At 46.2% G+C, this 25,461-nt stretch overlaps 1 protein-coding gene across 3 annotated transcripts in view; it reads left to right on the plus strand.

Annotated features, from left to right (window-relative positions):
- DGKG (diacylglycerol kinase gamma) overlaps positions 1-25,461 on the plus strand; it is a 136,268-nt gene that overhangs the window by 35,018 nt on the left and 75,789 nt on the right. Inside the window, exons 11-19 of one of the 3 annotated variants that reach the window (XM_016200189.2) lie at positions 1,317-1,433; positions 2,463-2,555; positions 3,951-4,010; positions 6,421-6,500; positions 7,676-7,750; positions 10,183-10,268; positions 13,113-13,202; positions 15,165-15,325; positions 22,554-22,618. In XM_016200189.2, the coding sequence (XP_016055675.1) occupies positions 1,317-1,433; positions 2,463-2,555; positions 3,951-4,010; positions 6,421-6,500; positions 7,676-7,750; positions 10,183-10,268; positions 13,113-13,202; positions 15,165-15,325; positions 22,554-22,618 (827 nt within the window). The remainder of the gene's footprint in view (positions 1-1,316; positions 1,434-2,462; positions 2,556-3,950; positions 4,011-6,420; positions 6,501-7,675; positions 7,751-10,182; positions 10,269-13,112; positions 13,203-15,164; positions 15,326-22,553; positions 22,619-25,461) is intronic. The other 2 variants (XM_016200190.2, XM_016200191.2) reach the window with 2 other exon arrangements.

Below are 25,461 nucleotides of genomic sequence, written 5' to 3' on the forward strand. Positions count from 1 at the left end.
ACAAAATAAAAGTGACACGTCTGCTAGAACAAGAATTTTACCAAAAACACTTTGGGAGGAGGGCTATTAACTGATAAGTAATTTAAAACTTTTATTCAATACAAACATGGATGGTGTAATGAAAATATTCCATGTGTTTTTAATACTGTGCTTGTAGTTGGCACTTCAGACTAGGTCCTCACATTCCCTCAACAGTCCAAACTCTCTTCCTTCAGCTATCCAGGGTGCCCTGGGGGAAAATATTTAGACCTTCTGTAGAATTCCTAGAGGAGACAGTTGAGGGTTCAGGCCCCAAGATTTGGTGTCATGGGTCACTTTGCACTTACAGACACACGTATTCACATGCATTCCCATGGCTTCTAGGTTCCTGGGCTGCCTTAATGGCATTTCCTGACTAGGGAGCAAATATAACCAGCTTTCTAGGAAAGAGATGTGAAAGCCGCTGGCTGCTGACACACAGTAATGTCTTTGGACTTTTCTTCTAACTTCCTTCTAGAGTGTTTCTCAACCTTGGCAGTACATTATAATCATACAGGGTGCTTTAAAACATACTAATGATGGTTCCCATCCTCAAAGACTCTAATTTAGTTGGTCTGGGGTGAGGGCTGGGCATTAGAACTTCTAGGAACTCCCCAGGTGGCTCTGATGGGCCACTAAGGTTGACAGCCAATGACCCATAGAAGATGGGAAGGGGCAGGAAGCTACCCATCAGTGGGCACCTCCAAAGGGCCAAGAACTGTGCCAGGAAGGCCCTTCCAAGTGTGCTATTTCATTTAACCCTCCCAGCAAATATAGAGGTGGAGCTTATTACGCCATTTCTACGGATGAGGGACCTGAGACTCAGAGAGGTCCAGGAACTGACCAAAGGTCACGCTGCTACCAAATGGAAGATCAGTGATTCCAACTAGTTCTGCTTGCCACCCAAGCCCTCCTGTTTCCCTGAATCATGCTGCCTTCCAGGAGAGGGTGCACATGAGCACATCCCTCTGCAGGGAGTTCTGCAGAACAGACAGAGGGACTGCCAGACAAGATGCTGCTCAATGCTTGACTGCCAGGGTGCGTGAGCTATTCAAAGCAGAGGGAAAGTGGTTTTTCATCTACCTCAATGAACAAAATGGTGGTTAGGCAGGGAGAGAGCACATGAGTGCAGTGCAGTGCAGCTAAGCAGCCCGGCACCCAATCAGGGCATAAACTGAACAGGAAACAAGCCCTCCGACCTCCCCTCCCTGTGCACCTCCAGGCCCTTCTCCTCCGGCCCAGGGCCCGGGGGCGTGGTTCTGCAGCCTTCCCTGGTATCCTTCCCTTCCCTCCTGCAGGTGATGCAGCACGCGTGGGTGGAAGGGAACTCCTCCGTCAAGTGTGATCGGTGCCACAAAAATATCAAGTGCTACCAGAGTGTCACGGCGTGGCACTGCGTGTGGTGCCGGAAGACGGTGGGTTGGTGTCCAGGGCAGCCCTGCTTCCTTTTAGCGTGGCTTTTCGCTCAAGCTGCAGACAGGGAGCCGTGGACATCCTGCTAAAGGGCATGAGCAGAGCCGAGGGGAAGCCAGAGGGGAAGTCAAGGGGGCCCAGAGCCCCATTCAGTGCTCCAAGTCTAACAGTGCCCAGTGAATCACCAAGCTGTCCAGAGAGAGGGCACCCCCAGAATCAGGGGAGCGAGGGCTGCTTAAGAAGAAGCTAGCCAAGCCACTGTCTATGTAGCAGGGCAGCTGTGACCATCAACTTCCTTTGCCTGGATGTCATCTGAGGCCAGCAGCACCACCAGAGCTGGCAGGGAATTAGACACCAGAATCGTGTTCCTCCAGGTACCAGAGGAAGGCACACTCTTTGCAGCAGCTCCACTGCCTGGCCCAGAGGCCTGTGCCTGCTGCCATTAGTCACAGCAAATGTCCACTTCCTTTCCAGACACCTGGAACCTGCCCAACTTCCCTACCACAACAAACTCAATGCCATGTCTTGTCCCCTTGACCAAGGCCCTTGATCAGCTGCAAAAAGGATACGTCTCAAATCAAATTGCAGAACTCTTAAGATGCAGAAGTTGAGTCAAAGAGTTTATTTCCAGCCTCTTATGAGTTTGTTCAACAAGATCGCCTTCCTTCCAGTGTCTCAGAGCCTAGGGAGCAAAAATCCAAAGGGAACCCTAGAATCCACATGGGGTGCCACACTGATAGGCCTGCTCATGACCGTTCTGCTCCAGCAGCTATGGGTAGCAGTTGGTCTCCTTTATCTGCCCACAGCAGACTTGGCAGCCTTAACCACATACTACAGACACACATGCCACATATGCACACCACACATGCACACCGCATACACATGCACACTCCGTTATACTGTGAAAGCCAGCAGTACATCAGGATTTGGGGAGCACTAGACAGCTTGCCTCCCCAGTAAACCTCTAAACCCTCATATCTGAAATTTCCTTGGTCAGTTTCACTCACTCCCATCTTCATTGTTTCCTCCAGTTTCACCGCAAATGTGAATTATCCACGTTGTGTGATGGTGGGGAACTCAAAGACCACATCCTGCTGCCCACCTCGATATGCCCCATCACCCGGGTAAGTGTTGCTGCCCCGCCTGGGCTCTGGTCCCCACCACCGCCCTGCACACCCCAGACATTGGCAGCCTTCAGACATTCACCCCCCTCAGAGGGCTTCCTCAACAACTCTTAGGGTTTGCTGTTTTCAGCACAAGTTTAAATGAGGTCAGTGCTGCACCCACCAAATTGGGAGAAGAAACTCCCCTGACTAAAGTGGTTCCCATTGCTGGTCCCTTCCCAGGATGCTCTGAAATGGCCCATCAAGGAAAGCACATTCGTTCTAAGCACCTTGCAGGCAGAGCACAGCTCAAGGAACCACAGTCACTACTTGCACAGGCTAGGCCTCCCCTCCCTTGTCCCTGTCAACCTCTCTTCTATGTCCCAACATCACCTTGACGATTTCCACTTGGCTGTCTCAGCCCTATTTGGAAATGAACGCAACAAAATTAAACTCCTTCTACTTCCACCTGAAATTGTCCCTGTCTTCTGTGTTGAAGACAAAAACAAACCAAACACCAAACACCTTAACTGTTTCCTTCCCTCTAAAAGATGTTGCCAAGTACCACTGATTCTCCACGTCTCATCCTTGACTTGACCAGCTACTCCTTTCTCTTTGACAACTGAAGAAAAACCATTTGGCTGCATCTACCAAGTTGGAAATACAAAACTCTATGACCCAACACGTCCCTTCCTATGTATCTACCAAAGAAACATGAGCATTTATTCCACCAAAATAGATGTATAAGAATGTTCGTAGCAACTTTATGTATAACATTGAAAAGCTGGAAATACACTTAATGACCATTGGCAAGAGATCAGATAAGTAAATCGAGGCATATTCGTATCATAAAATACTACATGGGGAAAAACTATGCTTAAATGCAAAAATGGGATAGTCACAAAGATATAATGCTGAAAAAAAGAAGCTGACTGGAGATTTAGATTTGAGAATTTTACTATATGAGAAATAAACTTCCATAAAATAATAAGCATATTTAAAAGCAAAGCAAAGAAGACAAATAAAACTAAGAAAAATAATGTCCTCAACGTGACATCATTTAGATAGTGCTGAGCAGAGAAGCCAGATCTAAGACCTTGCTTCTCAGAATTCAAGCTTGTATATCAACAAAGTAGATTTCTACCAAGTTTAGTGTTTCCTCTCCCTGTGTCCAGTCCAGTGTCTCAAAGTTAATGTCAGAGCAAACAATGACAAAGTCCTGGAGAGTCCTAGAGAAATCCGTAGGGGAGTATTTCTTTTTCTAGTTCCAAAGCCCCACTTTGAAAAATTCCTCCCCATTCTGTACTGGTTTTCTAATTCTCTTTATTAACCATTTGTTATTCTTCTGATCTTTTTTCTTTATATTAGGCTTTTTTTTTTTTTCAAAAGATGCTTATCTTTCCTCTCTTCTCACAGGAAAGGCAAGGTGGGAAGTCTGATGGCAACGCATCAGCCAAGGGTGAACTTGTAACGCAGGTACCTCAGCAAGCCCGTGTCTGATCATTCATTCTAAGTTGGTCCAAGGCTGTGGAGAGGAAGACAGGGTTTGTGTGCTAGAGAAATATATCTCAAAATTTGCTTTCTCATCTGATCAATTGTATCACACAAGACACTTTATTCCCAGCCTCTGGAATTACCTTTGACCACCACACTGTAGGCAAGTGGTGGAAAGAGAGGTTGGTTGATCCCACGGCTGGCCAAATTTGCGTTATCGCTTTTTAGGAAAAATTTGTTTTTAAAACTTCAATATGCACACCCCCTAAGCAATAATAAGAGTGAGGCCTAAATATACACAATAGATTTTCCAAGGCTGCCACACTATCTCCAGAACGCAATCAGCCAAAACCAAGTTAACATCCAAAAATTCTTCTTTATCCTTAAATGTATATGTAAGAACTCATTTTTCACTTGGGTTCACCAATAAATATCTTCTCTTTGTGTCTTCCACAAAGTCCCAGGGATTACAGGAGAGACAGCCTGGTGAGGTACAGAGAGTACTAGAAAATAAAATAGAAATGAGGGCCTCCTCCTCTGCCTCTGAGCCTCAAGTTTCCTTCTTTGAAAAGGGGCACCAGAAACCCTGCACTGCCCACCTCTCAGAGATGCTCTGAGATTCAATGACAGCATGAAGATTAGTGTGTTTTGAAAATTAAAACATAAGCAATAATGATGGGGAACCTTAATAATGTGAGGAAGCTCTGGATACCTGGAAGTCAATTGGAGCAGACACACCACACAATCACACAATGCAGACACACAAGTTGTTTACAGCTGGCATTTATTTGGTTAGCCTGCATCTGTACTGACCAGGCAGTGCCCATGCTGTACAGCTTGTTTAATATTTTGAATGCCACTTCCGGAAGTAAAAATTACTCTTCAGGCTCCAAGATGCTTCTGGGTGACATACATACAGTCACCTAAGGGCAGATGAGAACATTCCTAAATACTGTAAAGTATGATGCTGTGCATTGCAAGCAGCATTGCTCTGGGTTTGCTGTGTTTTCACCTGGGATCTGGAAACGTGAGCGTTAGATCTTGAATATGGAGTGGAGCTGTATCTCTGTGTCAGTGTGTTCTTCAGCTAAATCCACAAGTGTTTATTGACTACCCACCCCTGTATCTGGTGTTATAGGGTCCTTGGTACAAGAGTTATTCACATACACACTCACCCTGCTTTTGAGGCACTTAAGATCCAGTTGATGTTTTGAGACATTTACCTAAGAAAACAAAAAACAAGTCAACATCAACAAAAGAAACCCAGAAGGTATTATATGTTTCAAGTGCAATAGTTTTAGTTGCAGTAATTGAGGAAAACTTCCTAGAGGAATTAGCTTTTGAACTGGGCCCTGAGACTGAGTTTTTTCAGAGGTTGCAAAGAAGAAAAGGGGCATTTCAGGACACTGAGCAGAAGAAACCAGTGTGAGCAGGCCCACAGGGTGGGAATGCAGGAGACATGCTCACTAGAGGGTAAGAGCTGGGCTTGGCTGGAACTGCACTGAGGGTTAGAGTAATTAACAGATAACAGTTGAATGGGGCTACAATGAAATGCCTTGGATGCCAGATTAGGAGGTTTGGATTTTATCATCTGGGCGATGGGGTGTTATTAAAGGTTTTTGAGCAAGAGTGACATGACTAATGTGATGTCCTGGGGAGGAGCGACATGGGAGCTGCCTAGAGGACTTGCCTGAGCTGGGAAATGCTCAAGCAGTATGGTTACTGTGGCAGCTGCCAGAGAGAAAGGGATATTCCAGGGAAAGAATTTGGCAAAATAGGGTTTCCCTGGATAACTGGATGAGTAATAATAGTACATTTAAACTGAAAAAGCGAGCCAAGAGAGATGACCAGTTTTATGTAGACATGTTGAGGTTTGGAGCAACCTGATAGTGAGACATCTGGTTGAAGGTTGAAAGTACCCACTGGACAGTGAGAAATGTGGAACCAAGGCTCAAGAGGAAAATCAGTGCTGGGGAAAGTCATGGTTAACTTCATGAGTGTTATTTTATTTAGATGTTTGACCAGATGGCCATACCCTTGAAGTTTATATTCAGTTGTATCCCATACAAAATCTAACCTCGTGCTGTGGGCACAAAGCCTCACCATTGTTGAATGATTTGAAGCTATGATGCCATTATCCCACCTCTAATTTAGACTTCAAACCCTCTTACCATTCAAACCACTCAAAGGCCACTCAAGATGAAGACACTTAGCTGCTTAACCCCTCAAAAACTCAGCCAGTGAACAAAGGACCTACCTCCTGCTCTCCTCTCTTCGCTGCCTGTAACTGCTCCCTGTCCACCTCTCCCAAATGCTGTTTTAGTATACACTCTCATCTTGTTCCCCTTGTTGGCTGAAACAGAGCTAATCTCTTTTTCTTTTGCTTTTAAAGTATAAGATCATCCCCACTCCGGGTACCCATCCCCTATTGGTCTTGGTGAACCCCAAAAGTGGAGGGAGACAAGGAGAAAGGTATGTTCTCTTCTTTTTCAAAATGGAGAGGCTCCAACAGCCTCACTTGGGTCCTTTCTTCCCCTCAGCCATAACAGAGTGGACTTAACAGAGACAGGCAGACTTGGGTTCAAATCCCAGCCCTGCCACTTACCACTTGATGACTTGGTTCAAGTGACTTAGCATCCCTGTGCCTTGGTTTCCCCCTCTGTAGATAAATAAGAATTTCTCCTCTCATAGGATTGTTGTGAGGATTAAAATAGACACAGTCCTTAGCCTGGGGCCTGTCACATGAGCTATTATTATGGATCCCAGAGTCAGATCAAGTTCTGAGATCCCTGTTTCCTTCTTAGTCTCTCTTTTCTTGATTAAGAGATGTGGTGGGACTCACTTACTGGGACTTCCTGCCTATGGAGCCCCTGAGAAAGCAGGCACTCAGCCCATCAGTGAAGGAAATGTCCAGTCTGCTGGAAACACCAAGAGAGTGGGAGGAGAGAGGGAGAAAGGGCAAAAGTAGCTCTGTCTCCCAGGCCTGTGAGCTCTGGGGTAATGTGCAGGTGGCATGGTGATCTGGAATCCAGGTTAAAAAATAATAAGTAGGGTTGAAGCAACAACTATGAGAACCCATACCCCAACCCAAGGGGCAGGGCACCCCTTCTGAACTGACCTGATTAGCCTCAAGCAGGAGCCTAGAAACCAAGCCTAGATGGGGTAATTGTCCCCAGCCCTCCTCTGCCCCAGCCTCGCCTCCTGTGTTTCCTCCTGATTCCAGGATTTGGGTGGCCTTTCCATTGAGGGTTCCCTGATGCCTCTGTATAGTCCACAAAGAGCAGAACCGTACGACCTAGAACATACAGAACATCTGGGAAAAGGTTTCCATGAAGAAAAAAGCTTTAGGAGAATAGAAGTTCTGTTCTCTGGGCTTCTCTGCCCAGTCTTTTCTGCAAGGGGTGATACTTCTGGGATTGGGGGCTAAAGCCTTGGAAAGTGGGGAGATCTTGAACCAGGAGATTAGGGCATGAGTGATGCCAGCTGAAGCCGGGACTTCATGGTCTGCAAGACCTGTATTTGGTCTTCTCCCCAATGGGGTTTAAACTGACCCGCATTCCCACCATCAATGGACTCAGAGGTGTTTGCCCTACTGTGACTTCTCATAATGACATTCTCCTTCTCTGCCTCTCTCTTTTTTTCCATAGAATCCTTCGGAAATTCCACTATCTGCTCAACCCCAAACAAGTTTTCAACCTGGACAATGGGGGGCCTACTCCAGGGTATGGAAACACAATCCTTACTCCTTATTTCTTCTTCTCCCCCTTTAGTCTCTGAAGAGTATACCTTTTTTGTCACCTTTTTTGTCTTTTTCATTAGTGGACTTGCCCTTCCTGCTATTTTACTCACTCTCTCTTCTTTTCCTTACGTCTACTCTTACTTCCTCCTGGAGATACTCAGGAACCCTCGTTATGTTTAACTCTGGGAAGTAGCCTTCTGTATATGCCATTTGATTGACAGGAAGGGCGGGCTGGTAAATTATTTTAACTAATTTGCAAGGCTGTGTGAGCTGGTATCTTCATACTGAATCATCAGAGAGGAGGAAAGAGTTTCCTTTTCACTGTCAGTTATAGTTCTACTGCATCTTTTGTTGTGGGTCATTTTAGGATGAAAACATTTGGTTATTCAGTGAAACCATGTTTTTCTGGATTATCCATTTTAGAGGCTGTTAAGCTCCCTATGACCCTTCTGTTATTTGTCTATTGGCTCTTTCACTGCTCATTAGTGAGGGAGAGGGACCAAGAAGAGGCAGCCCCTTTGCACCTTGACAGAAGGTCTGGCGGGAGGAGCTGGGCCTTGTGTTAGCACTAATTTGGTGAGCTCTGGGGCCCTGTAATCAGAGACCCCTCCAGCATCGAGCATGGAAGATACCCAAAAACTGTTCTTACCAGACAGAGACAGTGCACTAGAAACATGTGCCGGCCAGAGGCTTTCTAGGTGCCAGGTCCTCAGATCTGTGCACACTGGGCTGGGCTTTTCAGCATACTTTGCCCAAGCTCCTAACCTGCTTTTCTACCCTGGGTCCAGCAAGACCCCCAGAAGGGCTGGAGTAAAGGCTCTAAAACTAGAATCTGTCCCTGCCTTCATTTTTTGACACAAAGCTATTGTTTATGGCAAGACCTAGTTAAAGGGAGAAAGAAACCTGAGTGAAGATTCAACACCTTGGCCATGATTTAAAACTAATTTCAAAACAGAGCCCACCTATATTGCTGTGGGTGCCATCCCAGTCACCATGACTGCCAGTCACTGCTCTGTTATGACTTGTGACTGAGCAGCAGCCCGCAGACGCCTTTACCAGCCAGTTCTCTTTGGGGGCATTTTAATACTTGAATGCAGTGCTCGAGCTTAACCTCAGCTGCCCTAAATTGTTTTTGCCCTAGATGACAAGCCTGGTGACAACTTCTAAGGCTGCTGTGCTGAGTGTCTCTGAGGTGTCAGTCTGTAATCAGACAGGCTGTCTAGGTGACAGGAGACTCCATTCAGAATTGACTTCCCACAGGAGATCGGGGAGCAAAGGGGAAGAGAGAAAATGTGAATTTGCCCACGCTTGCATCAGTGACTCAGAAAGCCCCAGGGGTCTTCTCAGACCACCAGGGTTGGCAAAGAGGAAACACTGAGCTTCAGCTTCCCAAGTCCCACCCTAAGGTGTCCACAGGTCACGTTGCTCTGAAACAGAGGTTCTTAACCTTTCTGTGCAGTCTGACAAAGCCTATAGACCCTTCTCAGACTCATGTTTTTTAACACATAAAATGAAATATATAATCAGGGAAACTAATTATGTTGAAAACAGTTATCAAAATGTTAAGAAAACAAATTTGCCATATGGGAATATATGTGATTTGCTTACACATTGTGTTTCAAATTCTAGAGGCAGGTCTAATAATTATAGTAAATTAAAAGCAGTGATGCACATAAATGGCAGTATCAGATATCTGCCATAACTGAAGTAAAGCATTAAAATACCTGTGATTGCAACTCTTTACAAAGTCACAGGTATTGTTAATACTTCTGTGATTTGTTGCCTACATTCACAATAGAAGAAAATGCTAAATTTCAGAGCTCAAGGAAGGTAAAAATGTAACATTTCCTCCCCCAAGTTCATAGTCCTCTGGATTCTAGCCACAGACCCCTTGGAGGTTCATGGACCTCAGGTTAACAGCCCTGCTCTGAAGGGTTAAAGCCCCCAACTGGAGATGGTGCTCACTCCACTTAGGTCTGGACCCGCAGGAGAGCAGGGTAAAGATGTAGCTAGTTGAGTGCATCTGATTTAAAGAGGAGGTCGAAGGGACAGAGCAGGCAGGAGAACCTGAGGGGAGTCAAATGTTGGTAGTCACTTGTATTGTTGCCAAAATAAGCAAAATATGGATTCCTCTGCATAAATAATAGAGAATTTTTAGAAAAAAAAGAAAAGAAAAAGATGCATGCTCTGTGTGAACACTGAGTCAGATTCTCCTTAGAGAAGGATGAGATTCATACTCAATGGCACTGCTTAGTAATTTCTGGTTTCAGAACATGAAGTGACCCTTTCAACCCCAAAAGGAATCAAGGTCATAACATTCTCTGGGGAAGGGGACAGGAGTACTCTGACTCCAGCTGTGTCAAAGGTCAGCCACAACCTAATAAGCAAGACCATGTGGGCCTTTCTTCTTCCCAGACTGAATTTTTTCCGTGATACTCCAGACTTCCGTGTCCTGGCCTGCGGAGGAGATGGGACAGTTGGCTGGATCTTGGATTGCATTGGTAAGAATGGGCTGGGAGGGCCTCTGCAGTTTACTTATAGTAAGCACATTTACAGTCCAAGGGAGACAATAAAAAAGACAGAGAAATGTAGCCATGTCTTGTTCATCCTTGTTTCCACTCTTGGACAAATGCTTGACTAAATTTCTACTTTGGGTGGAAAAACAAGATAATAGAAGGATTTCCACAGGTACAACTGTACCAGTTTGTTTCAGGCCTCGCCTCAAAAACATCTGTAGTGGCTGGGGTTTGGTCAATGGGAGGACAGGCCAGATTGGATGGTCAGGGGGACGAGCAGGATTGAGACTCCAGGCAGAGCCAAGGTGATGGATAAAGGCCAGAGAACTAAGCACAGATGCATATCCCAGGGCAAATCACCTTGAGATGAGCACCAGGAGCCCATGCCCAGAAAGCACATCCAGAAAGTACAGATCAGTGCAAGCAAAGAAAGGCCACATTGGGCTGTGTCCAATGCACCTAGATCAGAGGGACTGTGGGAAGAACCCAGGCTGGGAATCAGGAGCGTGGGTTCTAGTCTAGCTCTGCCTAGATTTATGAGTCGTTGGACACATGACCCCCAGGAAACAATGAAGACTGATTCTGAAATCCTGGGACAAGAGTATATTCAAGATTTAACCCTGGAGAGCCCCAGATAAACACTGGAACATGGAACCTAAGTACAGAACAGGGAAGAGCTGGGGAGAGCCATCATCTAAGTCTGAGACTGGGCCCAGAGCGACAAACCCTGAGCTGTTCCACCTTCCTGTCATTCATTCCACAAATATTGCCTGTGCCAAGCCCTCCTGGAGGCAATGGAGATGCAGCAATGAACAAATGGACAAAAATCCCACCCTTGTGGAGCTTTCCTTCTAGAGGAAAGAAACAGGCAATAAACAAAGAAATAAGTGAAACATATAGTGTCAGAAGGTGATAAAAATATAGCAAGGAAGGGGCAAAGGGTGAGGGATGCAACTGAAATCTTAGCGGTCGGGGAAGACCTTTCAAAACAGACAATGTTTGCTTGGGGACCTGGAGAGGGGTGAGCCATGTGGATACCCCAAGGAAGAGCAGTTTGGAGTCTCCTGCACTCATCCAAGGGAGAGGTGACCGTGGTTGGAACTACAGCAAAAACAGAGGAGGTGGTGTGAAGTCAGATTTTGGGTATCTTTTGAAGGTAGAGCCAACAGGATTTGCTGACAGACTGGATGTGGGAAATGAGGACAAGAGCAGAGTCAAGGATGGGCCATGATAGACCCTGAACAGGGCAGGGAAGTCTGGACCTCCAGGAGTCATAAGCAGACCACCTGGAGGGTGGAACCAACACAGGCACACCTCCCTTCAGCTCCCCCACAGGCACTTTGGTTTCCATGGACACAGCCCTGCCAAGCAGCCACCCACACTCTCCTCTTACCTCTAACTTGAGTTGTTTGTGGGAGGAGGGAGGCGTCCCCTGGGAGGCAGGAAAGAAAAGCTGATCAGCAGAGGATGGATGCTGCAGTACTGAGAGCTGCTTACATAGTTTCCTCTTCATCATGAGGGAGAAAGTAGGCTTTGGTGAAAAGTTTTGTAAAATTAATCTGCAAAGGACACAGGTGATAGAAGCTGCTCAAAATAGAAAGAAGGTCATGCGAGATGACCTGCTTTCACAGGTTAGTGGCTCAAACAGAAAAAACAGTGGTAAAAGGGGTAACTGCACAGTGTTCATTCATTCATTGTTCTGGGAACAATGAGAGAGAGAGTCCATTGTTTTGCTCCACCCTCCATCTCGACCCTCCCAGTAGTAATCTCAGGCCTAGATCTTGCCTGAGCTCAGCCACTTCTACCACAAATCAGACAAACTAGGGAACCTATGAACTCTCGTTTTTCTGGGGCAACCCCAGTATGAGCCTCATGTAGGATGCTGATTCCTGCATCACCCCAGCCCCTCCCCCAGTGCTCCTCAACAGCATCTCTCAGGTACGTGTACTAGGTGAACTGAGGTTTAGGTAAATAGCGCCCCCTGGAGCCCAATGAATGCCTGTGCCGCTTTCAGCTTTCCCAGTCAGCTAGCATGACTTCTGTAGATCTTCAACCAGATTGAAACATGCGTGGTCTGCTGTGCTTTCTCTAATGGTTCAGTCTGATGCTGCTTCACACCAGCACAGGAAATAAGTTTAAGAATCTGTGCATTTGTAAGTCTGGGAGGAGGTGGAAGAGGCAAACTGCTACCCTGGTGCCAAATGACACCTGGAGGTTTTCTGTTAGGCACAATGTTATGTTTAAACTTTTGAACATGAATGAACAACTTTAGGTGTGAGCTCTTCCCTTTTCCAAATGCCTCACCATTCCCCGATGTCTCAAACCCCACCTGTCTTACTGTCTATGTGCCTGCCTAGCCCTTGAAGAAAGGAGCATGGACTTGGAGTTGTAGAACTCTGGGTTTGGATCTTGGCTCTGGAATTATTTTCCCTCTCGATTCCTCAGTTTCTTCATTTATGAGGAAAATGATAATACCCTGCAGGGTTGGTCTAAGGGATAAATGTAACAAGTGCTAGTTATCATTAAGGATTAAAGCTGCACAAACTACAGTAATGATTTTGAGGTGTGCTGTCACCCCGAAGGAAAGAATTAGGATGAAGAGGTGCTAGTTACAAGGAGATGGATTTAACTCAATATGAAAAAAACCTTTTAGTGGTCAACACACTACAGAAGGAAGAGATGACTTCAGGAAGTGGTATGCTCCCCATCATGGGAGGTATTCAAACAAAGAATGCTAATGGAGGGGTTCAAGCATCAGGTAATTAGATAACTCGAACATTCTGTAACCCCATGGCAATATGGTTCTCTCTTCCTCTGCATGGGTTGCAGATAAGGCCAGCTTCGCTAAGCATCCACCAGTGGCCGTCTTGCCTCTTGGAACAGGAAATGACCTGGCCCGATGTCTCCGCTGGGGAGGAGGTGAGTCTGCCTGTGAGTGGCACTCCCCTGGGGACAAGTTTCCAATCAACAGGGATGCTCCACGGAACTAGGCTGAGCTCCTCTAGAGAATCTCTAAAGAGAATCACGTTTTACAGAATAATACTCAACCCTGGGGTCAGATCAACTTCATGACAGTTTCCCGCCCTCCATCCCACACCGAGGCCTATGCTTACCCCTCACTATATTTCCTGTCACCCAAAAACTATCTGCTTACTGCCTGCCTTTCCCAGTGAAGCAAGTCCCCTTTATCTCTGATCAAAATTCCCCCTTCCCAAATTACTGATCTTCTGAATTAGGACTCAGAATGCAGACTGAAAAGCCACTATTAGGGCATCCAGATCATCTTAGCACCCCCATAGCCATGGGCCCTCATTTAAAAAATTCCAGAAGGGGGAACTCAGAGTGGTAACTAGCTTACAGGGCAATGGGCGGGAGTTGAGAACTTTGCAAACTGCAACAGCTCCCATGGAGCTGGGCATGCTCCAGAGAGAGAAGTTCAGGTAACCACAAGAAACCCACAGATCCGTCTGGCAGGCAGAATGAGAGTGGGACTGAAGATGGCTAATCAATTCAGAGAGCAATTCAAGACCAAGCCAAGCCGCGGTCAGTGTTCAGAGACTAGTGCAAGCTTGAGGCAGAGTGAGAGCCAGCCATAGAAGGAAGTTGGCAGGCACTGGAAGAGCTACCAGAGTACTTAGCCACACACTGAGACTAGAAAAGAGTCCTCCATTCAGAGGGACAGCAAGAGTGTGGTCCCATGCTCTGGGCATCTAGGCAGCATAGCCAGGCACCAATTTCATGCAGGAAACCCAGCCTGTGCTCCCAGATAGTTCCAAGGCCCTCCTCTACATAGTTGCTACCATTGTTCTCTTGTGGGGCATCCCCTAAGAAGTTGATAAAAGCCCTGACAACTTGAAAATACTCCTCAAGCTTGCCCCAAAAGTAAGCAGGAACATAGAAGTGCTATTTGAAAGAAAAGACTGTCTCTCTCACTAAGCTCTCATCACTTACGATTCACATTTTATGTTAGTTTCTTATTGCTGTATAACAATAGGAACATCCATCTTTAGCTCACAGTCCTATAGGTCAGAAGTTCTGGCACACGGTGACTGGGTTCTCTGCTCACAGGCTGAAATCAGGGCCTTAGACAGGCTGTGTTCCTTACTGAAGGCTCTGGGGGAAGAGTTTGCTTCTAAGGTCACTCAGGTTGTTAGCCGAATTCAGTTATTTGGTTGTAGGTCTGTTTCCTTGCTGGTTGTCTGCTGCAACCACTGTCAGATGAGAGAAGCCTCCCTCAGATGGGTCCCTTCATCTTCAAAGCTGGCAACAGAGAATCTTCCTCATGTTGAATGCCTCTCAAGCTTTAAATATATTTCTTAAAGAAAAGTCCAGTCTTTTCTGAGGACTCCCCTGATTAGGTCAGCGCCACACAAGATAATCCTCTTTTTTTTAAAGTCAACTGTTTCATAGAATATCCCTAATTGTATTCTTTTCACAGGTCCCACGGGTTTTGAATGGTGTATACATCTGGGTGGGCAGGAATTATGGGGGGCATCTTAAAATTCTGTCCACCACACTGTCCCTCTCTGACATGACATGGTCTGGAAATGGACCCTTCATTCCCTTATGTGCAGCTTCCCTACCACCCAGTCCACCAGTTCTCTAGGGCTTGCTTTGGCTACACAGCTGGAGCACCTTTGGCCAGCATGCACCCCACCCCTGCTGTTCGGGCTTTCAAATCTCCCCAGCCTCTTCCTAATTACTCCCTATTGTCCTCTCCTTCTCTGTGGCTCAGGGAATTTGAGTGTCTCTGGCCCACAAACACACTGGGTGGACTCCAAGTCACAGGTGCCCACAGGATTCCCCGCTCTGGCAGCTGCCTGCACATTGGCAACAGCGTAGCTTCCTGCTTTGGAACAAACGCAACGTTACACTCCACAGGTTACGAAGGCGGAAGCCTGACAAAAATCCTGAAGGAAATCGAGCAGAGCCCCTTGGTGATGCTGGACCGCTGGCACCTGGAAGTCATCCCCAGAGAAGAGGTGGAGAATGGGGACCAGGTCCCATATGACATCATGAACAACTACTTCTCCATTGGCGTGGTGAGTTGGCCAGGGTTTGCCTTTCAGCATGGAAGAGAAAGTCCTGGCTGGGAAAGAAGGTCCTAGCCCACCACTGTCCCCATCTGGGTCCCGATGCTTTACCTCTCCTGGCTGCCCCTAGCTTTGACTTTGTGTCCAGGCATCCTTCCATCTAGAAACCTTGACTGCACTAAGCCCCCACCTTTGACTATAGAGGAAACTCCTTCCCTTATACTTTTAACTAACACAAAAAAAGACAGGACATTTTCAAAAAACACATTTACTCTTTGGATAATTTGAAGCAGTTAAAGAAAAGCAACACCGAGAAATAACCAAGGGGTGAGGTCAGGAGGAGACTCTCACGTGAGCTTCCGAAGTTGGCACTCCGTCCTCTAGAGAGGACTGCATGGTCCCAAGCTGGTGTGGCTGGCTTAGCTCTCAGAATTCCTTCTCTCCTGTTTTCTCCCCTCATCTCAGCCCCATTCCCCACACTCCAAGTGCTCATAAACCTCTGGGGGCATTTTCCCTGGCCGGTCCCTCTGGCTGAGCTCCGTGCTCCTCCTTAGTGTTCCCACAGCCCTCTGTACTGACCCCATCAGTGCACTCTCTGCATTAGATTGAAGGGCGTGGTTTAGTGTGCTTGTTTCTTCCCCCCTCTGCCAACACACACACACACACACACACACACACACACACACACACAGTGCCATGTTTCTCTTTCCTCCTCCAGCCCCCAGCACATTTAATGCAGGTCATTTATGCTGTTTCGATGAAGTCAGCTTCTGTTCCAAAGAGGATGGGCTGGACACTGCTTCCCAAGCTGCTGGGGGCAGGATGTGAGAGAAAAGGGATCCATCACTGCCATAAATAGAGCTGGGGTTTGGGAGGGAGGTGCAACAAAGACAGCAGCATTTACTGAGCTCCTACTGTGTGCTCTCCACTGTGCCGGACTTTATGTACTCTAGACCTCAGAGCAATTCAGCAGGTATCTTGTCCCCACTGTCCCCATTTTACAAGTGAGGCCTCACTCAGAGCACTGGATGAGTAAGGGGCAGAGCTAACACACGCATGCTGGGCCTCATTCTGAAGCCAGGCTCTTTCCTCTGTACCCCTATCTTAAGAATTGTGCTGCCCAGTTTCATATGCATTTGAGTCCCTCCAGACCCCGACTGTGTGATACCTGCACTCCCCAACCATCCTCACCTGTGCCTCTTTTGACAATATTAGTGGTTATAAGAGAGAGAGAGGAGGAGGAGGAAATGATAGATATATTGAGGCAAGAGCAGGTTTTGAAAAGGGCTTTGTTTTTTAATAAGATTAGGAGAACCATGGAAGAGGAAAAGATTAATAACAATAACACCTTATATTTATAGGATTTAAAATTTGCCATATTTGCAGATATGTTCTTGATTCTTGTGACTACACTGAAGAACAGTGTTCTCTCCACTTCACAGGTGAAGAAACAAATTGAGGGATTTGCCTTCATCTTTTGACTCCTAATCCAGCACTCTTTTCCTATTACTAAGACAGAGAGTGTCATTGCTGGACCCACAACCAGGTTCTGAGAAGACGCAGGTGTTAGGCTGGGAGTAAGCTCAGGAGTCTCTTATTTATCTCCCTAGGTCCCTTGGTCTCAATTGGGGAACACACCTTTCCCTAGGCCTCTCCCAGCTCCCCTCTCCAGTGACCAAAGAAGACTCTACCCTCCTATTCTTGGCTCAAAGGCCCCTCTCCTTTTTGGATCACTTGCTTAGGCTCTACTTCCCCCAGTGGGAACAGGCAATCTTCACCTCCTACAAATCAGACATGACTGGCATATCTGGTGAGGGGGCTTCTGGAGCATGGGCTTCCCATCATTACATTTTCACAAAAATGTGAGTCTTTTGCCCATAACTAGAATATAACTTGCTAACATTTATTGGGTACCTACTGCACACCAGGCATAATTTTCCTGTTGGTGGGTATTTCATTAACCTTTTGCATTGTGTAAGAAGGAGCTACAGCTTAGAAAGAAACAGAATGGTGGGGCCAGGAGAGACTACCATCAGGATCCAAAGCCCACTAAGCTGCAGACCATGAGTCCTGCAGCCTCTGCCCAAACCCCTCCATCTTCATGCCACCAAACCAGCAGCATTTGGGTGGGGGTGACTCAAAATTTAGTGTGTGATGGCTCACCCATGCCCCTTGTCAAAAATGCAAATTCCACCCCTGAGAGAGCCTGATTCCTATTCTGATTCAGTTGGTCTGGGCGAGGTCTGGGAATCTGTGTTTTTAACAAGCCCCTGAGATAATTCTGATGTAGATGGTCCCTGTGAAGTCTTCAGCGAGTGAAGACAATTCATTAGAGCAGAGAATGGCCAAAGGAAGTGATTCTTCACAGGAGCAGAAACCAGAACTGAAATAGATAAAGGAGAGGAAAGACAGAGAGGTGAGGACACCAGTACCTATAAGCCACCGGCCAGAAGTAAGTGCTGAGCAGCAGGAGGGGGTGATCTGCCTGAGAACTTCTAGAGGGCAAGTTACAGTCATGGCTGCCTTCAGTCTTCAGCCTCAAATCTTCTCTCTTAACACACCAAAGCTTGGTTGCCAAAAACACCCCCTGCCTGTCTCTACAAAATAATTTTTTTTAAATGGCACTCACTTAGTATTAGCTGACCAAATAGATGAACACAATAAAAGAGACTAGACAACCTCCCCTCAACTAGATAACCAAGCCTAATCCCAAGAGCCAACACTGATCTTGGTTTTAATTCATTCTTGCAAATAACTGGGAAGGGAGGGAAGAAGGCCAGCTAATTGTCCGCCAAGGAAATTCATGCAAACAGATTCTCCATCACACTCAGTGGTCAAGATACTTACTTGCCCTGGGCTGACTTATAATAATCCAATCTATTCATCTTTCAAATTATGAAGAACTTCACAGTATCTTTCCTTATTATTCCCCTTACACACCTTTAGCTTGTGCATATTTAATATTTTATTGCAAAGCAGTGAGGAACCACGACTGTTTTTATCTCCTTGGTGTGCCCTTAGGCTTCTCGCAATAAAATGTTTGCAGGGTTTGTGTGCTCGCTCTTTAAATGTTGGAAAGGGAAATTCTTGAGAAAACAAGTAGCCAACACACAACCCTAACAGAACCTGGGGCTGACATTTGCAGAAGCTCTTGCTCCCTATTTGACTTCCCAAACTTTGTAAGAGGAGAAGGGGGTATGTAAACCAACCCACGGCTTTACTTCCTTACGATGATTAGAGTCAGACTCCTTTGGCAAAGAGAGCCTTGCAGAGTCTTTGCCTCTTTTGAAGGACTTAGAATATCCATTAATATCAAATGTCTGCTGCCTTGCACTTACAAAGGTGATGACAATGACTGCTGCTGTGGTGCCCTTGGGTGGTAAAGAACTTGTCCTGACGGTTCACTGGTCCCCTTGTTACTGACAGAACCCATTTAATAGATGGAGGGATAAACAGAGCAGACTCTCCTGGCCTAACCAAGGAGCGACTATGGCCTCATTGTCACCACATTCCCATCACCCACATACATGCCAGCTCCCCTCAGTGAGGAGCTGAGATAGTTGGCCTTCTCAGTCCCTCTGATAACATCCATTGGCAGGAGATTTTAAACACAGTCATTCAGGAGGCTATTTCCTCTGACTTCTCTGGCCTCCTCGTCTCTGCTCTTTATTTTTGGATTTGCAGAAATGTCAGGATGGCCAGGTATCAGTGACAGGAAGTTGGGACTGCGAAATAATTCCTGGGGCATGTGTGGCTCTGAATGCCTCAAAGGCTCTGCTTTCACTGAGCCTTAACAGGATGAGTGAACAGCTAATCCCTTGATTCAATGAAATCTATTTCTGATGCTGGGGGACCCCAGGGGCCAAGGAGAGGCCACAGTCATCACACTAACCCAGGCGCCATTCCCACCTTACAGAGCATATTTATCAGATTTCACCAGCCAAGTTTCCACAATGGTACACCTCCTACCCATTAGTGATTTTATCTTTTAAAAATATCATCATTGTTCCTGCAGCCTTTGGATTCCCTCAGCTTCAGGTTTTTGTCTGTCACCTGTGAGAGCCATGAAGGTACTAAAACAGTGGGACTCACTGAAAGGTGTTTTGGACAAGAGGTCTACACTCTTTTTATTTCCCGATCTGCCACAATTTTCAGAAAAATCCCAATTTCAAGTTTTAGTGTCTCATCTCTGTCTTTTTATCTCCATAAGTTGCCCAAGTGACTTAGAAATGCATTGTCCAATACAGTAGCCATCAGCCACTTGTGGCTGTTGTGTACTTGAAATGGGGCTAGTCTAAATCAAGAGATGCTGTGTCAAATACACACTAAATTTTTTAAATGTTGTATGAAGGAAAGAATTTAAAATATCGCTATAATGTTTATATGAATTACATGTTATAAGTATAGCATCTGTTAATTATTCAAGTTAATTTCCTCTCCTTTCACTATTTTAACGTGGCTACTAGAAAATTTTACATTTTTTTCTACCAGACATCACTGGCCTAGACACTCCAACATATCAGAGTCCAAACACTGCTGCTTACATTTGGAAGGGGTTGAAACATATATTTTGTCCAACTGTGCGACTGAAGTTTTAGTTCACGAAAAAGTGGCCACATGTCCTCACTGCGGTCATCTCCTGTTCACCCCACACTTCACAGAAAAGGCCCCAGAAAGTGAGGCCATCAGAAATGTCATCATCATGTCCACAGGTTTGCAATTCCCATCCACACCCCATTCCCTTCAGAAGAGAAGTCTCATTTTGCTGTAATGATTTAACATACTTCCTTATGTTAAAAAAAAATCAGAAAAAGAATTTTGTAGCATTTCCATATTAAGAAACAGAATTAATATACACTAGCTGAACCATTGTAGCACGGCTTTCCAAAATTTAAATGAAATCACTACTAAATGTAAGGACAGCCAGCTCAGTGCCTGACAGAGAAAAGCTCAACAGAGGGTTAAAGTGAATCTTGACTCTCTTTTTAATGCCCAGATAGGGAAACATGGTCAGTCTTGACCAGCATTGTCTTTCCAAGATGAACAGCAAAGGAACTCCTTTGCCACTTTGTGCATTTACCAAGGAATTACACTGTCAAATTAGGACTCATGTGCTTGACTAATAATATTGTAAAGGCTGGTTTTTGTGAAAAGAAGTTTTGCAAAACTTAGTTATGAAAAACCAAAGATAATCAGAACTACACAGAGGGAGGGGGGCTGTGCACATATCCCAGAGAATAAAAAAGCCAGGAGTTAGTCACAGCAGCACTGGGGACAGGGAGTCATAGAGAACAAATCAGGCCAGGCAACATGTGATTGCTTTTTTCTTTTCTTTTCTTTTTTTCCTGACAGAAGAAAATTGGTGCTTCAAAGGAACACAAGCAGATGTGATGGTTTCTTGAATTCTAGAGAAGCATTTGACAGATGTCAATGAATTTTGTTCACAGTGTTCACTGAAACTTGCTCAGAGAGAGGGAGGTGGGCATAGTCTGGCAGCGTGAAGCACAGCTGCCAGGGGAGCTGAACAAGCTGTACAGGCCCAAGGGACAGAGGCCTCCGGGGAGGTTGCACGTCTCCCACCGTGTGTCCACAGGGGTGCCTGCCTAACCAAGGCCTTCAACTTTTGTTGATGTGTTTTAAACTAAAAACTAAATCACTAAGTAGAGTTTAAACATGAAATTTCCAAGACATGATTTCAGCAAGGAGTGTTTGCCAACCACAAAATAAGCCCATACCTTGACTTGCCCTCTCTACTTTTCAGTAGTGGGCTGCTAGCTGGCCTCACTCCTCTGCCAAGTGTAAATATCACAAAAGCTTCTCTTTGCCCCTAATTTGCTTCTGGACTTTCTGTCCCCACCATTAGCTTGTATTTTACTCACCACACACAGCACATGCTCAAAAAAATGCCTCTTCACTGCACTATACCTCCTTATGTTTAAAAAAAAAAAAAAAACAGAAAAAAATTTTTGTAGTTTCCACATTAAGAAATGGAATGAATATGCACTAGCTGAAAATTCACTGTATGGAATTTCAGTTCTCTTTTAGCCACATATTCCAGTAAATGAGTTTCTGTATTTTTTTTTTTTTCCATGAACAAATCTGAATCAGCTCTCTTGTTTTTGTCACTCCCCCCACTCCAGCTCAAGTAGCCAGTATATTTCTGAAGCCCATCACCTGCACCTAAAGTGCTGGAGTGGGGCAGTCGCTCTGAGGGGTAAAGGGGCGTTACACATTCCTCTGCTGGAAAATCAGACCATTAACAAGGTGGAAGACCTAGTTTGAGGAGGAAAGATGAGTCCATTTTTAGGTCTGAAAGTCAGGGGTGGTACAAGAGATGTACATTGTGGAGACAGTATCTAGGTGTTAGTAACAACTATGAGAACTCGAGATGGCCCATGACATGGCGTGTGGGCTACAGATTGGACTCAAGGCTGAGAAGTTCTGGTCCAGGGATGGAGAGCCCAGAAGCATGGTGCCATGGGAGCCATTCTCGCTGTGAGTTCTGAGGAGAAGGTGGCCAAGAATGCAGCAAAGGGATGTGCTAACAGGACAGCAAAGTACCCATAGAATGTGGTAAGGAGACTCTTAGTGACCTTGGGGAGAGCTGTTTCCGGGAGCCGTCAAGAAGCAGAAGCCAGAAGTTTAAATAGATATTGTTTTATCTAGTAAGCATGCTATCCAATGCTACCAATTATTTCTACTGTTATGGATGATTAAGAGTTAATATATAACAGCGTCTGTCAACATCAGTTTTCTGGTTTTGACAATGTATTAGAGTTATCTAAGAAGTTATCACAGGGGGAAGCTGGGGGAAAGGACACAGGAACTCACTGTACTATTTTTGAAACTTCTTGTGAGTCTTAAAATCTTTCAAAATAAAAAGTATTGTTTTAAAAGATATGGCAAGATATTTCCAAAGGCTCTCTCACACACACACACACACGCGCACACACACGCACACACACACAGAGGCTTCAGCGCTCTCACTGCTCACAGACCCAAACAGCCTCTCTCTTCTCCAAGGGCAGCGTCTGTCCCTCCCTCACCCTGAACTATGGCTGGCCTGGGGGAGTACTGCGCGGGGTCCCACAGCGCGGGTGGACTGGCCCCTAACCCTGGACCTGTGTTCTCCCTTGAAGTTGGGGGATTTCAGTGAGCGTCTGCGCTCCCCTTTCTTCCACACCGCACGGCCATGGCCACTAACCAGGGATCTGCTTTCTGTCTCTTTCCCTTTCAGGATGCTTCCATTGCACACAGATTCCACGTGATGAGAGAAAAGCACCCCGAAAAATTCAACAGCAGGTAAGAGGGCCTTTGGGCCGCCCCGCCCGCGTCCAGCCCGCGGCCTCCACCTGCTCTCGCCCCGCGTTCTTGGCCCGGCTGCCCCGGGACTTCACTTTCCTGCCACGTTGCCGGAAGGAGGGCTTCCATCTCCAAGAACACGATGTCAGAGACCTGCGGCAGCCTGGCCTCGGGTCCCCTCCCAGAGGATGATGTGCCCGGGGGGGGGGGGGGGGGGGGGGGGGGCAGGGTGGGGGGAGGGGCGATGCGCCGGCGTGGGGCGCGGAGTCTGCTCCTGGTAAGTGGCAGCCCTCCTGGGGCTCGGCCGCTTTCTCAACGTGCACCGCCCCTCCACCCCCAGCCCCTGCGAGTCCTCGGGGAGGGGGGCAGGCAGGGGGGCCGGAGTCTCAGCTTCTCGTGGTCTCGAAGGCGGGGGGCGGCAGCTCGGGACCAGGGACGGGAGGACCGGGAGGGCGTCGCCTCCGCCCCCCGACGGCAGAGGGCAGCAGAGGGAGGCCCCGCAGAGGGCGCGAGGCCCGAAGCCCACCAGGTCCCAGCCTTAGCCCCGCACCCTGAGCGAAGGGCGTTAAGCCCAAAAATGAAAGGAGAGAGAAGAGTAGATCATTTACAAATAACACCAAACCCTCCTTGCTGGCGGGAGGAAATTTCAAGAAGTGAGTGGTGACTGGCATGCGGTTATCCCTGGGATTGTTAAATTACCTTTTTCCCTTCTTTCTTTTACTCTTCATGTGAATTGAACTCCATCATTTCTCGTTCCTCTGTGTTGTACCATTTCAAGATGACCTCTGGGTCCCGCTCCACCCTCAGTCGGGTGAGGAAGGAGGACTCGCACTGAACTTGATGGGCTTGAGTTTAGCCCAAAGAATTCTCTTTAATGCAGAGGTCCCGTGTTATCTGAAGACATTCATTTAAAGCCCAACTCCTGGAAAGCTCCATCATTTTCATTCCCACTCCTTTCCCCTGACCCCACAGTCTGGGAGGTTAGCCAGGAAAAAGAAAGTCTTTTTACAGATCAGAAACTGAACATAACGAAGCCACTTCAGCTTCAGGAAAAGTGATCTGCGAGATCTAATAGTAGCTAAACTAATCTTCTTAGGGTGTGCATTCTGTCACAGGAATATTCTGTTGCTCTCACACACACAGATCGTGCACACTCACAAAACACTATTAACAGGGATACTTCCAGCCTCTACTCCTACAGTAGTCGCAAACTTACAACTCAATCGATTGTCTTCCCATAATCTTTTTCACTCTCATATATACACAAAATCATGTTTTTTTAAAAAAATACTCTTTCTCTTCCACCCACTCCAGACTTGTATGATCCTCTTTTCGTACAGGTCCCTTATACATACTCATGCGCACACGCTTGTTAAGATGCCACTGCCTGTGAAATCCATGGAGTTTCTGTTCATTCAATCATCCACTGAAAACACCTATACCAGGTGCTGTTCCAGAGGTGTTTTGAACAGACCTGTGTGGGGGACTCTTAGTCCAGTGGTGGAGACAGGTTGGAAGGCAGATGTTCATGAGCTTTGTGTTAAATGGTGTGAATCCAGACCGTGGAAAGAAGCAAAACCTCTGTAGCTGGTAGAAAGCAAGGAAGCAGAGGGAGAGAGAAATTTCTCTGTATTGCAAAAGCCCATAGGTCAACATAGGACATAAATAGAGCAATCATCATTTACCCACATGGTTGAGTAGAATTAGAAAGATACCTCTGTCAGAAAATGTTGTAATTGTGCATTTCATTGCAAAGTAGGAACAAATTCACTGTACTCTGAATGACTGTTTTTTCTTCCAATTTCCCAGCTCCAATTAACGAGACCTCTCTTTGCAGTTAGGTACATGCCTCATCCTTCCCCTGATTGAGGTCAAGGCAGTGTGGTCACCTAGGATGACAGGCGTGGGGATTTGCATATAAATCCATGTGCCTGTTAATAAGTGAAGACATTGTAGTGTAGAGGTAGGCCCTGTTTCACAAGGTCCCAGAGCACTTTCTATTAAGATCCTTGAGTCCATGCTGCTTCTTTGAGTCCCCTACTCCCCACCCTGCTTGCTCACATTGAAAATACCCAGGAGTGCCCAATTTGTCCACTGAGAGGCAGGCAAGCAGCCATTTTCTCAAGGCTTCCTTATTTAGCTTTGGAGATGGTTTTAAATAGGCAGGTGGTTGTTGCCATGGTTACCCCATTACACCAGCAGCTAAACTTAGGAAGGGCCACAAGGGATAGGAAGAAAGCTTGATACTGATACCGGGGATTTGGAAATGTAAACGATATTATCAAACAAGGCTTCGTTTTACTCAGCTGAATATAGGTTTTTCCAAAGAGTAGTAACTGGTTGGCTGGATGCCCTTACCATTAATGCTCTGGACTGGGCCCTCAGGAATAACCCTGAGGTTAAATCTAGGAAGTTGTAACTGTTTTTGTTTTGTTTTGTTTTGTTTTGTTTTGTTTTGAACATGGGAATGTGACTAGAGGGGGATGAATTTATCAGGAAACTTGAATCTTTCCCATAGCTCATTGAGTTTTCAGTGCTATTCTAACAAGAATTGTTCATCTGAGGCACAAGTGCTGTGGGAGCTCTGAGGGCACCTTGACATTGTATGCAAGATATTGAATATATTTTTCTGGAGAGAACGTACATAACTATCAGAAGATTCTTGGAGGGATCCATAACCCTCAAAAGGTTAAAAGTCACAGTTCTGAGGCCTCTTTGAATCCTAACAGTTATCAAACTATTGGAGTTTCAGCACAGTCTTCCCCCAGTGGCCTCTCTACACAGGTTGTTGCCAGGGAAGGTGGTTGGTTGCATGAAACTAAGTTATGTTCCCTGGTAGAACT

The sequence above is a fragment of the Miniopterus natalensis genome, chromosome 6 (genome assembly GCF_054644295.1).
Source record: "Miniopterus natalensis isolate mMinNat1 chromosome 6, mMinNat1.hap1, whole genome shotgun sequence".
Lineage (NCBI taxonomy): Eukaryota > Metazoa > Chordata > Mammalia > Chiroptera > Miniopteridae > Miniopterus > Miniopterus natalensis.